Raw genomic sequence first — 17,625 nt, forward strand, 5'->3', positions numbered from 1 at the left:
CAAAGCATCATTGTGAGGGACACCACGCAAGATGTCAAGAAAATCTCCAGATTCTTTGACTCAGTGAGAATCTAAAGTTGCTAAAAGTGGCTTGTTTTTTCGTTGGATTTTTAGTGATTTTGCATGTGATGCCATCACATACTGGAAGTGTACCAGTGATGGTAAAGAAGGGAACTGTGATTGAACCCTAGAACCAGAACTGAAACTTAGATTTGCTATAACTCTTGTATTGGATCTTATTCAAATGTGCTAGTGTGAAGCTTTGGAAGTGTTTCAAGTGTTCCAGTAGAAAAGGGGAGCAGGAAAACACAAGGAGTACATTCTTGTTTGAGCAACATTTATCAAATTATTCTAAGCTTTGAGAACATCTGAGTAGATGGTTAGCATCTCCTTGTCCGCTCGGCAGTAACTCCTTATCTCCTACATAACCCTCGACTGAGAGAACTGAGAAAGAGCACTAATTAATTAATCATCGCTTTGAATTGTCTTTTTTTTTTATTTATTTTTTTAACTATGTCCTAATTGTAACATGTTTTTGCAGTATTGAGTGTTCAAAGGCTGAAAGACAAGTGTCAGGGTCCTGTGTGTGAGGTGAGTACAGTACACTGCAAAAACTCCAAGTTTTACCAAGAATGTCTTATTTCTAATCAAAACTAAGTAAAATAAGACTCGTCACATAAAAAGTAAAAAAAGTAACTAGTTTTGAGAAAGCTTTTACTTGTTTCAAGCTCATATTTACTTAAAATAAGTTAAAAAACAAATTGCCAGTGGAGTCAGAAAAAAACTTAAGAGCACATAATGAGCAGCAGTTTGGAATTTTCACACTCAACTCTTCCGCTCTCTTACAGAGAGAATATTCAGTAGGTTTCAATAATCTGAGCAAAAATGCATCATTGGTGGCAGAAATCAAAGGAGAATGACTAGATTGGTTGGAGCTGCGAAAAAGCACCCGTGACTCAAGCAGTGTCTCGCCACCACTGAGGTCTGAAGAAAAGCACATCTGAAGTCACTATTTGTTGCACCTTAAAGAAGGGCTAAAGCAACACAACGCCACACTACATGCTGCTCTTTTCAGCCAAGACCAGGATACAAAGTCTCCATTTCAGCAGTGACATTGTGGTAAGGTCAGAATTTACAATCCATGAAATCATGAACGAAGAATCAAGCTGGTGGTGATGAGGTCCATTGGTGCCATGGACATGCTTAGTCACGTTTTGGGCCCCTTATTGCAATTAAGCGTTGTTTCAACATCTGAATATTATTGCTGAAGTCCATCCCATAATGAGCAGTGTCGCACCCTCACATGCTTCTTCAACGATACCTTGCACAATATCATAAAAATGAATTAATGTCAGTGGTTTCTTGATCATGGCAGTGCATAACTGTACTCAATTGCATGCATAATAAAAGCAATTCTGAAGACGCTCAAGCAGGCACTAGTAAGGTGTCCTTAATAAAGTGTTTGATGAATATAGCGATGAGAATCAGCACCTCCAAATCTGAGACCATAGTCCTCAGTCGGAAAAGGGTGGCATGCCCTTTCCAGGTCGGGGATGAGATCCTGCCCCAAGTGGAGGAGTTCACGTATCTTGGGGTCTTGTTCACGAGGGAAGAATGGAACGGGAGATCGACAGGCGGATCGGTGCAGCGTCTGCAGTGATGCGGACTTTGTATCGGTCCGTTGTGGTGGAGAAGGAGCTCAGCCGAAAGGCGAAGCTCTCAATTTATCAGTCGATCTATGTTCCTACCCTCACCTATGGTCACAAGCTGTGGGTCGTGACCGAAAGAACAAGATCCCGGATACAAGTGGCCGAAATGAGTTTTCTCCGCAGGGTGTCCGGGCTCTCCCTTGGAAATAGGGTGAGAAGCTCGTCATCTGGGAGGATCTAAGAGTAGAGCCGCTGCTCCTCCACATCGAGAGGAGCCAGATGAGGTGGCTGTGGCATCTGATTCGGATGCTTCCCGGACGCCTCCCTGGTGAGGTGTTCCGGGCACGTCCCACCGGGAGGAGACCCCGGGGACGACCCAGGACACGCTGGAGAGACGTCCTTCGGCTGGCCTGGGAACGCCTCGGGATCCCCCTGTAAGAGCTGGATGAAGTGGTTGGGGAGAGGGAAGTCTGGGCGTCCCTGCTAAAGCTACTGCCCCCGCGACCTGACCCGGATAAGCGGTAGAAAATGGACGGCTGGATGGAATATAGCAACACAACACCCTTCAAAACTCAAGAAATGACAATATCCTTTAGTGACAAACTGACAATGAATATTCATCTGTATTGAAAGAACTTCAAAATTGGACACAATCTAGAGAATATGTACTGTCAAAGAAGAAAAGGTCAATGTTATCTTACCCTTTTAAATAGAGCATCTTTATTTGCATTATATACAACACATTAAGATCATAAATTATGTTTAAGAGCATAAATTATAGTGACACCATTTGGTTGATCAGAAATGAGATTGGAGGTTATGTTTTTCTTTAGAGTTTTATGAGGAGGACTACAAACAAGTGTAACGTTTTGACATTTGTTGAACGTTTTGAGGCAGATTTTCGATGGACCACCACATAAGTCTTTATGGCAGCACACTAGTTGAGTATTTGTGGTTACCATGGCTGCTTCACATTTGTTTCTGTGTTTGAATGTGTGTGTGTTTTTTTTTTTTAAATAGGACTTTTCATGTTCTGGCCATACTGTGAATTCCCTCAATGTAGCGGGGGAACACTACTTGCTCAAGTGAGGCAACAGTATTGCTCTCTGGGCTTCAGAGAATGCGTCAAAGTGAATTGGGACTGGACTGTGTGTCTCTCTGTCTCAAAGGTGCTTCAGCCTTCATTTTGAAGCTTTCCCAGTAGGCGGGGTCTTCCTCTGTAAGAGGTGAGGCTGACGCCGTGAGGTCATTGAACGACAGCAGTGTGAAAGCAGTGGGTGGAGGAAGACTTGAGGTAGTATTCTGAAAGGGAAAAATAGCAGTTATGTGCACCACATTATGACTAATAGACAATAGACAAAACAATGATTTGACAGAGAAAATGCATATGTACTTACTGTAGAGTGTAACTTCTTCACTGGTCCCAGTGCTACAGCAGCATGATGATCGGAGTCAAGTAAACACTCCTGCACGCACGCACGCACGCACACACACACACACACACACACACGTACACACAAATCAGCCTCGCGACGCCACTGGGTCAAAGGTCACAAGTCCAGACAACATGTTTGTCATGGAAGTACAGTAGTGTAATTGTATTACAAAATTGCTATTAGCAGAAAATAAATCAACGCATATGTTGTAACTACATGTATATGACTTTGCCCAAAAATGTATTGGTTGAAAAATGGGACACACCACTATTATCGAACAATGCGAGTGAGCGGCGACGAAATCCCTTCTGAGAAAACCTCGACACTAGAACTGCATTAAGCTTTGAGTAGCTCTCGAGGGAAAGGCCGCAAGGAAAGAGACCCTTTTGTGCTCTTTTTAGACCGCTCGCAACCTTTTACCGGTCACATGCTTATTCCTCTGCCAGTGTGCATGTAGGCAAGGAGTGAGCAGAGGGCAAAAGATAACATAAGAGAAGGCAATATTGGAAGTAGGACATCAAAGGGAAGTGAGGGCAGATGATGAGAAAAGAAACAAGGAACACAAAAAAAACAGGAGAGAAGAACAATCGAAACTGACGTTTTCTCTGCTTTGATCGAGCACCTCTCATCTCGTTGGACTTTGCTCTCAATTGCAGCTGTGTGAGACCACCTGGGATTCACACAGTGGACGCTTCCATTAAGAAACCCACTGAGGTGCAGGTGATATTGTATGTTCGTTGACCTGCCTTTACATCCATTGGAAACACTGTGCTAACCGGTTGATACTTCGCTATGTTGTGACAATCAGACTTCACCTTGCTTGTACAATAAATACTGTTCAAGTTCTAAACATTAAGTGATATAAACAGAGGGTGCTGGTATGAATCTAATAACAATTTAGCAGGAAACTGTGTGAAATGATGAGGCACAGATTGCGTACCTGGCAGGAAGGTACGTAAAAAAAAAAAAAAAACAGATTTGATTTACGTACACAGGAGAATAAGGCCTCATGTGCCCTGTGATTGACTAGCAACCAGTCCAGGGTGTACCACGCCTCTACCCCAAAGTCAGCTAGGATAGGCTCCAGTTCACCTTTGACACTAAAGCGATCGGGAATTTCAGTCTTTCCAGTTTTCTTGGACACGGCATTAATTCTCAGGTTTCTAGTCAGTCCTTGTCAATTCATCACTATATTGTGGTTGTCTCCTCCATTTGAGTCCACCTGACTTCCCCATTTTCTCCTCACTCCTCCACATCACACATAACAGCATATATTACCATAGCAAACCCTAGCATAGAATTTTTATTGCATTACTTTTTGTACAAAATTCTGGTAAATACTAAAAAGATGCTGAGTTATGACCTGCCAAAAGCAAATACTTGAATGAATTGTCAGCATCACATCCTGATATGCAACATGTCAGCTCTTAGTTTTTTTTTTTTTTTTTTTTTTTTTAAATGCCTCTGAATACGGGAAATATGCAGTCACAGTCATTACGTGAAAGTGGTTCATTTTGTAATTAAAAAAATTCAAAAGTCAATACATATGTCAATAAGGATTAAATTACAACACGCAGACACACATTCACTCACTGACTTCAAAAAGCCAATCCTCGTCGTACTCTTCATCCATGTGCATTCTGGTCTGGCAGAGCACACGGGCATGTGTGAGAGCTTCAGAGGACAAATGAAACTCCAATCTTTGCAGATTGAAGCCCAGTCCTGTGCCAATGGCCTTGATGAAACTCTCCTTCAGGGCCTTGAGAAGAAAGGGAAAACAAATCCAGTCAGCTCAATGAAAGTTGCAGCAAGATGATTGCTAAATGTCTGCATCCCATCACTGTGATCTGACATCTCTTCTTGCATGTCTGCATGAGGGTGCTCAGCAAAACTAACAAAAACAAATACAGCAGAATGTATACTTCAAACTCATTCAATGCCAGCCTTCCCAGTTAACATGAATATTTGACTTCTAAAGCCGTCAATGGCAGTGAATGTGTTAATTTCTCTTTGAGGGATTAAAAATTGGAAGCATAAACATAGAAAAAAATAAAATCAGTGATGACAACGATTAACAGTACATTATGCAGATCGGGACAAAAAATGGAATCTATACACATGCATAGGTGAAACAGCATATATCCAAAAGATGTATTGTTTCTGTAAATGTGGTTTTGTGTGTGTATGTATGTTGAACCAAAACCAACCCTTCTCCATAGACAATGAGCCACAACAGAATTACAGGGCTAATTGCTATGCCAACCACAGAGCTCTGCCATTAGTCAAAGGTGTGAGGATGATATCAGAGCTTGACGTCTCTGTGCCACCCTCTCAATCTCACAGCTTTGCTTACCATTGCTGTTCCATCTGTGTGAGAATGAGAGAGAGGGAGGATCGAGTGCCAATGTTATGCTCCCCCCCTCCCCTCACAAACACAGACTGAACACCACCTGCAGGACACAGCAGCGATGCAATGTGACAACTAGGTTGTATGGTCGCCGTGGTTACCCAGTGGCGGTAGAACATGGAGAGCTGCTGCTGCTCGGAGCCAGCTGACAAGATGACGCGCCATTCGTATGGCGTGAATTGACGAGTCATGATGCGGAAAAACTCGGGCACAGTGCTGCTACCTGAACAGAGGAAGAGACGGCGGGAAGGAAGGATGATGTGTGAAAGGAAAATGACAGGGAGGCAGGGGTTGGGGGGGGGATGACAAAAATGAATTGAGACGTGTGAAGTCTCGCTCGAGCTGTTTCTCACACAGATTTGCCTTGTATTTTTTCCTCAATGGTACAACGGTGACACCCAGTGACCAATTTTGAAGACACAACTACCTGCAGTAACAATAACTGTTATCAGGCTTGGTACTATGGTCTGGAAACGAAACTTTAGCTCACAGGTATCAAACGAAAGGCCAGATCCACCCCGCCGTATCAATCTACCTAGCCCATTCAAGCAATAAAGTGTTTCTACTTCATGTTACTTACGAAATGGGTTTATTCTTTTCATTTTGGCTTAACATAAATTGAACAATGGTTGTATGCGTAAATATTTGCAGGCCGCAACTTTCCATGACCTCTGATTTAAAATTCTGTTTGTTGTTAAGAATACACAGGATAAATCATTCAAGTGTAGCGGGAATTATTTAGAGTACTGTATATGTAATAATTTGCTGATGTGACTCTATATTCATATGGCTTTCACAGTCATAGAGGCCCTCTAAGGGAAACCATAACTACGATGCGGCCGCAGAAAAAGTGAGTTTGACAGCCCTTTTAGATGATTTTGCAGCACAAAATCAAAAGCTGACATCAAATTATGAACAGCTATGAACACTAATTGAAATTTGACCGCTGGCTTCATCACTTACCCGGCATGGACATCTTCATGATGTCAACTCCGACTTGCAAACCCTTCTCAGCAGCCAGCACCGCATAGTCCCCTTGGTGGGAGATGTTGAAGCTACAGGTCGGCGACTCGGGTCTGACCTGGATACATACAAATAGAACAGGTTGATGTGTGAATCCCTTCTTTCTCTGTTTACGTGTGCCTCTAATGACAACAGTGATGAATTAAAAGTGTGTATGGACCTAGAGGAGCTGTTGATCTTGGGCAAACTTTAGTATTCAGGGTCCTCAGGGGGCCACCATGTTTGGCAATATCGCCCTCAGCTGTCAACCGAAATTAATAACCTCGCTAATATGGTCGTAACTCCAATTGCGTTTGCATTGCGAATGTCACGTAACCAAATAAAATATTAGCAAGTTTGGGTTGTAACCATCATGTAATCAAACCGTAGTTCTTGCTAATAATTAAAGCAGTATACACGGGGTGTACGCTACCTGGTTTCCAGGTTTGGTCGCATGACGTTCGCAACGCAAGCATGAGAGCGTTGCGGTCGACAGCACAGGGCCATAATGCCAAAACAAATTGGGGTTTAGTTCCCTTTTGAGTAAAGGTGCTAATCAGTAATTCTAGTTTTACTAGAGTCTACAGTACTTACTTCTTCTAAGTACAGAATGTGAGCATTTTTCCACCTAAGCTGACCTCCCACTGTCACAGAGGTAGTCATTTGACGATATGCATTCTATTTACCACCACCACAAAGTCAAACAACTGCAACACAAATGAATGACATCCCATTTATAATATACTGGATGAAAGCAATCGTCACGAACGTCAAGCGGTGCAGCCAGGTAAGGCTTCCCTCTCGGAGATCGTTCCAGGCGGATCAGTTCCCACGGAATGTGCATCCTCTCGCACACGAACCTCCTCAGCAGCAACCTACCAGCCTGACACATAAACGCGTTTATTCGACATGTGAAACACACCGATGAAGGCGTTCGCCCAATGAGTTCAGCACACGCTCACCATGGCTGATTTGGCATCGTTAGCGAACACAAACTTTCCTATTCGGTCTTTCTCCTCCGGCTGAACACAGCGAGCAGCAAACAGCCAGTCATCCCTGCCAGGCGTCCACGACCCGCAGCGAAAAGCCCAGCGAACAGAACCCATCTGCTCGCCTGCGGCCTCTGACGTCGCGAACTAGGCTCTTCTCGCAGAAGTTGTTGATGTCACAAGCGGTCAGCTTGCGAACGTTAGCATCGCGCGCACGAGAGTTTTACATGCGCTGCTTGGGAATAATAATGGAGATATCGCCGATATGCTCCAGCGGAGCAAAGTGTCTCAAGTTTGAATGGTATTGTAACGTAAATCCAAACGGTGGGCACTTTGTTTACATTTTGGTGACACACGCCACACATACCCGGAAAAGGACAGGGACCCCCTCTGATGACGTCATGAGATGTGCTGGGCCCCTTCTGCTGGCGTCATGAAATGTCCTCGGCCGACTGTCCAATAGGAGACACCGAAACTGAGCACCGACGAGTGATGCTTTCACTTGCTAGTAAAAATGTTGTAAATGTCCCCGTTCATTTAAAAATAGCCACTCCTTGACATCAATGAGAAAAAACAGTTAGCATTACAGTACAGTAATTGAAAGGTTAATTTCTAGCAGATAGTGGTGGAAAGTAAATAAGGTTTGTTCTTAATTTTTACCGTGTAATCAATCACTTAACCTCTAGTTAACCTTTGAAACAGTTAAAAGTAGTGTCAAATCCATGTTGTGTAATCAAGGCGAACTTTTGCCATTTCTTCCCGGTGAACGCTCCCGAGCTCATGTCGATTCACAAAGGTCAAATTAAATTAAAAGCTAACTGAATATTTATATTTATACCACTTATTCTACCCCCCTGAGCCAAGCTGCAGTGAACTAAATTCCATCATTTTAAACTATATTGTCAATTAAATAAACACTATATTTTTATTTACTTCATTGAATCCCATTAAGACTTGAAAAAGCCTATTGATTGCACACACATTTGCCAATGACAGCCAAGGTGAAAACAGAGATAGCAAATATTGGATGTAACATTTAAAGAGCAAATAATGCACGACTGCTTGAGGGAAAAAAAGGAAAAGGTGTGTCCATGATGAATATATTTAGCGACTTGGCAACAAGCAGCAGATGGCACTGCTGATTCAGGTCCAGCTATTCTGGCACGTGAATTAAAAAAAACAAAAAAAAAACGTTATCCTTATCGAAGACTATTGTGTTTTAAATCCATCTTTTTTTTGCAGAATAATGAAGGAACCAGTCATGTCTTTGTCTTGTCTTAACACAGGCATTTTTCATTTATTTTTTGGTAAAGGTCAAGGCTTTTTGTTGACGGCAGACTTTGTTGGGCATAGCTGTCGACACAGCAAACACCAGCCAGCAGTGTTCGTACAATTTTCATCATTGACAGCACCATGTATTAGCGTATTGTTGTAGCTTATTAAATTAGTGATTGAACCCAATTTTGTGGTGCTGTTGTGTTGATGTGAGAGTGCAACAGTGTCTGACAGCAATATAAAGTATGAGAACAACTCGAACAAAGCGGTGTTTGGAAACTCAAGCAAGATGGCGTACTTATTTATTTAAAAGTTGTCATTTTGGAGTTGCGAGGAGTCCGCCCGACAGCCCGACCTTAGTTAGATCGATGTGCAAGCAATACTTTAAGGGTTTGACATTATTACAAGATAGCATTCTGCGAATGTTGTCTGAAAGTAATCAGCAAGGTCATCAGATTTAAGTGGCGATGTTGAGGTCACGAAGCATTGGATTTAAGATTTTATCGGCAAATGATGCATGGCTGCATGAGGAGAAAAGGAAAAGGTGTGTCCATGATGAAGATATTTAGCTACCTGGCAGCAACCAGCATATGGGGCTACTAATTCAGGCCCATCTATTCTGACAGTGAATGACTACAGAACATGTAAAATGTATCTTTATTGAAGACTGTTAACAAGTTATGTAATGGATATTACTGCACATTATTGATATGTAAAATATGAGTAAGTACTGCCGCTTTATAATATAGTACCTTACTTTGTCCACACCGGCTATGCAGCGAATTTGGTCTCCAGTTCTGTCACTGACATCACACTAATACATGGCGACTTATCGATTTTTGCGACGATAAATTGGCGGTCCCACGGCAATTAGTTATTTACCGATTGCTCCAAAACTGACCGATATGGAAATGACTGCCGGTTTCATTTTCTTGAGCGCCATGTGTGTGCTGTAGGTCCTTTAACTCATGCATTTGAATGTGTTCACACGTAGGTAGGTAAATGTGTATCTTTCGTCTATGGATGGATGGATGAATCACTGATAGCTTTGAGATCAATGCAGAACAGGGTTTAAAAAACATCCACTCGGAAACATTTGTCAGCTCTCAAGTGGATTTTGGCCGATCAGAAGCCTGAAAAAGCAACTTGAGCTGACTTCGTTGTGCATTCTTATGTCACTGTTCCCTAATATACAGTAGTAGATTATCTTTAAAATCAGTGCTCGTCGATACATAACTCATGAATTAGTCGTCCTTCCGTGTTGTAAGTCACACCCGAGTTGTCCTTGTCTTTGATTTGACATTTTTCGTCAGTTGTTGTGTGCTTGCTGCTTCTTGCCTGTATTTGGGTTCACCTCCCGCTCACATACTACACACACATTGCTCTTAAATTCAGTCTATAACGATTCAATAAAATATTATACTGTATTTGCTTTTTTTCATTTGACTTGGTTGTTTTTTTGTGGTGCTTCAAAAAGTGTTACTTATACAGGAAATCTGGTACAGAGCAAGCTGCTTTTGTTTGAAGTGTCAATCCACTGCGCTCAGTAATATCCCTTCTGTGGTGTGTTAACGTGTCCCCGCAGGCTGATTGCAGTGCAGCATATAAACACACAAAAAGAATGTTCAGCTTTAATGTTTACGAGAAAAAAATACATGTAAAGGCAAAAACTAAAGAAACTCCTCCTGACATGTTGTCAGCCCAGCAGACACCTTTTTTTGTAGTTGAAGCATGAAATGAATTAGCTTTTTTAAATATAATATCAATATATATTGTGTAATATCTATTGTAAAAGTCCATCTTTCTCGCATTCATACAGTACAATTCCAAGCTGAAGACAAACGATGCTTTATTCGAATCAATTTCATCTGTGCCTCACTGAATTCTGCTCACGTCTTTGATGCAGGACTCCTTCCTACACTGTGACATACAAGTTAGCCATGTGAAAGCCAGTTTTTAATTGAAATCTTAAATGTTGACGATATGCAGGCACGAGAGCAACGAGGCACAAGAAACTCAGATTGCCTCAAAATATCAATACACTTGTATGCTGTTATTTGGTGCTAATGGAGTTATTTGTCACTTTTAAAAAGTGTTGTGTGGGGAGTGATGCAACAGCAGGGTCAGGAAAAGTTGAAAGATGGGACAGTGGACTTTTGCAGAGAGTTTAGTATGGCATCACCCAATGTGATCGTAAGTATACAGTACATTTGGAAATCATTCAATATCATATAATATATATCAACTGAAAGTACTACATTTTATCAAAAGATGCTGTATTTTGTTGTAACTTTCATCGATTTCAAATCATTTGAGTGTTAGGGCTCTATTTTCGTAGACAGCGCATCTATGGCAGGGCGCAAATGCAAGCCCAGTCGGTGTTTACCATTCCCCCGTCTGTGCCAAGCTGGGCGTTCCAGCCCAGCAGAGGAAGTGTCCATGGACAAGCGCCTGTCGGCATGCCAATATGGTGGCAGCAAGTCCAACTAAATTTAGGCCTGCTCAGACCTCATATCATTACTGGCATATTTTGGTGAATTTGATCAGGCACAGGTAGAGGGACACTCCGCTCCGCTCACATGTTTAAGTCACCAGTTGTTATCTCCAGCTCATTCTGTATTTAATAGGGGTACCTTCTCACATTGTTTGTTGCCACACCATGGCTAGAGCAGCGATAACTCTCCACTTATGCCCGGATTGCATCGTCCTCTTCCGCACAGACGCGTCTCCATGCGAGACCGTGTGTGCGCCATGTTTCAAGGGAATGAGAGGAGCCGCTTTTACTGGCGACGAATGAAGCTTGCTGTAAACACTCCTACAGTGGACCAGCCCGTCCTCCAGTGTGAGCTTGTCTTGGGTTCACGTTTGCAGCCGCTTTGAGGCAACATTAGATGAACACAAATGCTAAATGCCCCAAACACCGCAGACTTGTCACTGTGGCTCATTCTCTCTGAGCTCTCATTGATCTTACTGTTGAAACTTGGAGCTTTCGCTCTTCAGGGGCCTGTGACCAACATCTCATTTTGGCGTAAAAACATTTGGAAACGGTGCAGAACCACGAGGAACTAATAGATAATATCATTAAAACGCATTTTGCTGTGCCGGGGAGATCATTGACCCTGTGTTTCTTTATCTGTATGTTTGTATGTGGGGGTGCCAGATGGGGGTTCAGTGTTGAGTGTGACATACAAAGACTGTGGCTTATTATTGATATTGTCGGGCCCCCCCCCCCCCTCAAAAAAAGCCACTTAATAGCATGTACGCCATGGCCTCTGACAATCTGAACCATATTCTCTATAGACATATATATTTGTTTTTGTATATATATATATATATGTATATTTGTGTATGTGTGTGTGTGTGTATATATATATATATATATATATATATATATATATTTACATCTATAATGTGTAGATTTATAAAAAGTGGTTTGATTTTAATTACAAGTAGTTGCAATTTTAGTTTGTACCCATTATTGCAATGAATTATCTAACATGTTTAAAAAAGACAATGTGAGTTTCGCTACACGTTATTTACAACAGCTTTAAAAAGCAAGCTTTCTGATCTGATGTTTTCATAACGCTTTGAACTGCCTTTTTATTACCCGAGAGAAAAAGATGTGGACGACATGTTGACATGATTCAGATTAAACAAAGCTTTCATATTATAGATGACTGGTTTGCAACCTGGGCGACGACATTGGGACCTTCAGTTGTTTGCAAATGTGCAAAGATTGATTTGTCCTTTTAACTAGCATGACATTCTGACATATTGATAGATATGGCGCACTTTAGCATTCTATTGTGAGTCCATTCACAACCATCGCAACTTCTAACTGTTCAGTTTTACCACAGTGTTTACCGATTCGCGGTCTTCCTTGAACTTAGCTTTCTGGCTTTTTATCTGTGTCACAATTCAGGATCCTGCATTTGAAAGCCCCTCATGTTAAAATACGCATAATTTGAAGGCTTCTTCAAATGCAGACCAAATTCAGGCTTTTCCCTATTTTTGGAGGACACGTTGCTATTATCCTTTGTGACCACCCATACCTGAAGATTCTATTTTCAGGTGGCACAAACTTGAGGGGAAGAAGGAAAGGAATATTTTAAGTTTTACTTTAACATCAAACCTTCTGTTAAATTACTTGACAGTTGTAATGGCAACATGTAGCCACTATTCAACAAGGGTCTCTATGCCTCTGAATACTTCACATAGACGTAAGAGGCTAGGTTCTCCAAAGACTGTAGACACTGAATTGGACACACATTATTTCATTGGCCGCTAAGCCACTGTACGGAAGATTGTCGAGTTTTGGTCATCACGCTCTACTTTCCCGAAGCCACTAGGCCAAAAGGGCTTGCGACTGATTGGTCAGAACAAAAATTGGTTATAAATTGACAACTACATTTAAAGTTTGTGGATCAAATTTATATTTACTTTGGTCATTTGCAAACATCCATAAGGTCCCGCTCTTGAGTCTTATGAGCCCATTTCCGTGTTTTACTTTTTCTTCTCATCTCTGTACATACAACTGAACCCTCAACATTGTTTTGCAGCAAAAAAAATACTCATCACTTAATTCGTATTTCTAGGTCATTAAGCTATTGGTGAAAGACGACTGATATGTTACAAACCCATGTGTATTCTATGGCCCGCGTAGGCCACCCATACAGCAATGTGGAGGTTTTGTCTGTTCCATAGTGACTGTCTGCCCTGCTGTCTGGGGCTAGAACCCATTCTGCATGAGATGGAAGAAAGCTTAGACTTTCATTCTTAAATTTCAATGGCAAAGTCTGCTTGTCCAAAAAGATCAGGCTTACAGTTTTGTGGTCTTCTAAGAAGAGGATACACCTGGCACTTTGCAGGCAAGATGACGATAGCCGTGACAATATGATCAACATAAATGTTTTTCATTGTAAGGCGTTGTTGAGGAGTGGTGTTGACTGTCCAGTGACGACACGGTAGGAGGTTTTTCTTCATCATCTTGATGGTAGTTACAGCTCAGCGTTTTAGTATGTGTTGGCTTTTCTATCACTTTGTCTGGATGAATCCTCCAAAACAAAACAAAACAAAAAAGTTTTCCGCAGCCAACTATAGCAATGTTCAGTACACGCTTTCCTATTTCCACTATTTCACGTTCTCAAGTAAAACAAGTCAGAGGCAGCAGGAAAAGATGTCATCTGAGGAAAGAAATCATGAATATGGATGTGATCCTTCAATGTCAGAGTCTGCATGTTGGTGTGTCACTAAGGCACAGCGGATCTTTTTTGGTTTTCAGGGCAGTCCGGAGGAGACCACTGCAAGGCCAGGGTGTCGGAGGGTGGCGTGGCCAGTGTGCACGGCTTTGGGGCAGTCCGGCGTTAGAACACGGCCGTTCTCCCCCACACTTCCTGTGATGGACAGACGGGCCTTGTTTCGCATGGCTTCAGAAAAAGACAGCTAAATTAGGAAGGACAGGAAAGAGGTTGGTCAAAATTATGTGTGAAAAAATACCTTCTGTACATCAAAACCGTACCACAAGTGCACCCATTTCTTTAAACACACGCATGCATGCCTTTGACATATTCATGCATGGGTCTTCACACATTTTACTTGGTACACACACAAGTATGCAAGTAAGTATAACGTTGTGAAGGTGCAGTCACATTAGGTTGCCTCGGCTCAGCTCTAACCGGGTTCGCTCGCCTTAGTTTGTGACAGTTGGTTTTAGAACGTCAGTGCAAAAACTATGCTCCAAGACACCATAATTATTTATAATAATTTGTGAGGACACTGAGGTAACAAAATGGAATTCTGTGGCGACACAAACGTAATAAAGCAGCCCAATCACGTTGACTGTGCTAATGAGCCACCAACAGAGGTTCATTTTCAGTTGACTTGCATAAAAAAAATAAACGTTTATTAATCATTTTAAGAAGGTGGTTGATTGTTGGCATGATTTAATATATTTAATGCTCAACATTGACTGTGATTGAAGCTTTTCCAATAAATGTTGTCATAGAAAGCTTTATAGATGTTTGAAATCAAACATGTTGAATGATGTGTACCAATAATTGATTATGAATTTGTATTTGAAAAGTATTGAGCTGTCATTCAGCAATTTTGGGGGGAAAATATATCAAATCAATGTTGGAATTCCTGGTGTGAATGCACCCCCAAACCATGGATTACACCGAAGGGCCATCACTGCGTCAAAATGCTCACATTGTTAACCAAAGGCAAAAGGTAAAAGCAGGCAACAAATAGACAAACACAGAAGGAAAATTTGGATAGAAGACATCTGCATTTTATGGTGACCGTGCAGTTTTGGGTGAGGTGGGGGGAGTTTGACAGGGGCGCCTTTAAGTGATTCCAAAACTGGGCAGGGGGTAATATAAAAGGGGATAATCTTTGGAAGGTGAGAATTTGAGAAAGACAAAGGAAAACAGGAAAGTGAAATTTGATTTCAAGGATTCCGATTTATAGAGAGGGAGTAAGTGACGATACTGCTCAGAGTGTGTGGGGGTGGGGGGTGGGGGTACACTTCACATGGACAGGCTACTCCATGATGTTTCTACACAAGCTGTGTGTTTAAAGGGCCCATATTTTACCAAACCAACTTTTTTCTAGTCTTGGTTCTATGGTGCCTCATTAACATGTGAAATATCAATTAAAAATCATCCACGTCCACATCATTCCTGAGCTCCAGACGTTTTTCTGATGAGAGGCCTAAAATCAGGTCTCTCCAATTTCTTGAGCTTATCTACTTCACTAGCGAGGATCTCCGCTTCCCTCTCCACCCCCAAGCCAGCACTGTAAACATAACAAAAATGTTCGACCTCACAAGTAGTGAGGGTTGGGCCTTCTACATGGAGGCAACCAATCAGAGGATAGGGAGCGGTCTTCGACAAATATGGACGAAGCAGATACAAAAGTGAGTTAAACGGAAGTAGCTGTCAGAGGGGCTTTTTCTGGACACTAGTATGACAACACCAATGTTTTTTTTTTTTAAATGAAATGTTAGAAAAATCCATGTTAGAGAGTCACTCTATGGAGGTCTCAATAGCCAAAATATGGGACCTCTACCACAGCCCAAATGAGGTCGGCTTAATTTGTGCACTTAAATCAGCGTGTATATTTTACTTCTTCAATCTTTCTTGAATTGTTTTTGTTTTACATTTTTAAACCATTTTTAATATCATTAAGTAGCTGTGCTGCATGAAGTGTATGTTGATCATCTATCCCCCTGCAGTGACACTGGGCAGTTTTAAAGTTGTCGGGGCTGGATTATGAAGTGAAAGCACAGTTTGTTCACCAACAACAGGGATGCACAGCTACACTTTCCATACATAAAATGAGTTTGTGTATGTAAGCAAATGTATGTTGTCATATTGTGCAACATTGCCATCATCATTGGTCTAATGTACCTTCAAATTTTAACATAGTGTGGTGATGCTCGTGGAGTGTGTGGAGTTGTTTAAAACGTGATGAATATCTCACATGGGCTTCCTTGGTGTGATTTCTATCACATTAGTGCTGAAAGTGAGAAAATAACTAATGAAAGCTGGTGTCTACACTGAAGATAATTAATTTGTAGCTGGAAGCTGTCATATTTTAATTGCAAAATCTGCGTGAAACAGTCAAGACTGTTTGAAAACCTTAAACATGTTGTGTAAAGAAACGATACATAGTCTCAAAGTCGAGACTATGCTGTATGGCATTTGCATGGTCTCCTGGTGCTTGCGTGGATTTTCTCCCGTGTCCTCCCACGTTCCATAAAAATGCACGTGAGGTTAATTAAAGACACCAAATTGTCTGTAGCTGTGAATGGGAGGGGGGGGGGGGGGAATGTGAGGGTGACTTGCGTAATCTAATTATATACATATATTTCTTCACTGGTTGGTTGGGAGAAATCACAGTTTTTACTGCCTCCAATGGAGGTGGGTAGAGTCAATTTCAGCTTTAATATGGTTCCTTGCCCCAGTGTACCACAATGGTCTACAAGTGTTGTTTTTACATAATAATGTGTGGCTGGAGTTGTGCATCCCTGCTCCATTGTTTTGTTAATTATTAGCTAAGAGTATAATGCAGTTGTCATTAGCTATGAGCATCACTATCACTGTCATGTCATCATCATTTTCATCATTATTTTGCAGCCAAAGACTGTGGAACCAAATCTAGCAGACGGATAGCAAATGAAAAGTACTTTAAATTTTAGGCCAATGATAAACAAATATCCCAAAAGAAACAAAATCAACATTGGTTCCACAATGCTTGACCGTATGTATTCATGACCACGTGAAGAACACGGTTCCGCAATGACAGCCTCTGGCATGAACATCAATAACAAACTACAGCACCACCATAATGACCACCACCACCATCATGACCCCACCTAGACGGCAGCCTCTAAATCCTACCCCTAGATCTTGACCCCCTCGGAGCCGTACACGTTGTACCCCTCCCTATAAGTGGCTAGATTCTGGGTGCTGGGGGAGGGGCTGGGGCAGTGGGGGGGACTAAGGTCCACCTTCATGCGCTTGGCTTCGGCCCGTGACTTGTAGCAGAACTCGACCAACGCCACAAGCATGGCGAGGCCCAGGCCGCCCACGAGGATGTAGAAGACCCCGGCCACGTTTGACAGACTCAGGGCCTGAGACGACTTGTCCTGTGGAGAGCGGGAGGGGGAGTTGTGTTGGGGAAGGGGGTGAGTTCGAAGCCAATGGGGGATGTTGTCGATGGATATTAAGAGTGAAAGGAAGGTAAAAAAAAAAAAAAAAAGAAAAAAATGGTTACAGAAAATAAAAGAGAAGAAAAAGTAACGGGGACGAGGAGAAGAGAGACAAGAGGGTACAGGGGTTTAGACACATTCAATTGTGATCCAT

At 42.0% G+C, this 17,625-nt stretch overlaps 2 protein-coding genes across 2 annotated transcripts in view; both read right to left on the reverse strand.

Annotated features, from left to right (window-relative positions):
* Positions 1-2,346: 2,346 nt before the first annotated feature.
* aasdhppt (aminoadipate-semialdehyde dehydrogenase-phosphopantetheinyl transferase) lies at positions 2,347-7,876 on the reverse strand. Its single transcript, XM_061681571.1, has 7 exons — positions 7,457-7,876; positions 7,264-7,377; positions 6,456-6,573; positions 5,594-5,715; positions 4,683-4,844; positions 3,047-3,115; positions 2,347-2,951 (listed from the first exon to the last, which is right to left on the reverse strand). Exons 1-7 carry the CDS (start codon positions 7,598-7,600, stop codon positions 2,775-2,777), a joined length of 906 nt encoding a protein of 301 aa, XP_061537555.1. The 5' UTR covers positions 7,601-7,876; the 3' UTR covers positions 2,347-2,774.
* A 2,567-nt stretch (positions 7,877-10,443) lies between these two features.
* gria4a (glutamate receptor, ionotropic, AMPA 4a) overlaps positions 10,444-17,625 on the reverse strand; it is a 126,998-nt gene continuing 119,816 nt past the window's right edge. The window contains 2 exon segments of the mRNA XM_061680801.1: positions 10,444-14,200; positions 17,271-17,408. Coding sequence (XP_061536785.1) covers positions 14,036-14,200; positions 17,271-17,408 — 303 coding nt within the window. The 3' untranslated portion in view covers positions 10,444-14,035.

The sequence above is a fragment of the Phycodurus eques genome, chromosome 7 (assembly GCF_024500275.1).
Source record: "Phycodurus eques isolate BA_2022a chromosome 7, UOR_Pequ_1.1, whole genome shotgun sequence".
Classification (NCBI taxonomy): domain Eukaryota; kingdom Metazoa; phylum Chordata; class Actinopteri; order Syngnathiformes; family Syngnathidae; genus Phycodurus; species Phycodurus eques.

Bases quoted from the DNA above. Each gene is read 5' to 3' on its own strand.
- aasdhppt (XM_061681571.1), bottom strand. From the start codon at position 7,600: ATGGGTTCTGTTCGCTGGGCTTTTCGCTGCGGGTCGTGGACGCCTGGC. The intron at 6,574-7,263 runs GTTCGTGACGAT...GTATGTATCCAG, and splicing joins ACCTGGCTGCACCGCTTGAC to GTCAGACCCGAGTCGCCGAC. The intron at 4,845-5,593 runs GTAACCACGGCG...TTTCTTCTCAAG, and splicing joins CCATGTTCTACCGCCACTGG to GCCCTGAAGGAGAGTTTCAT.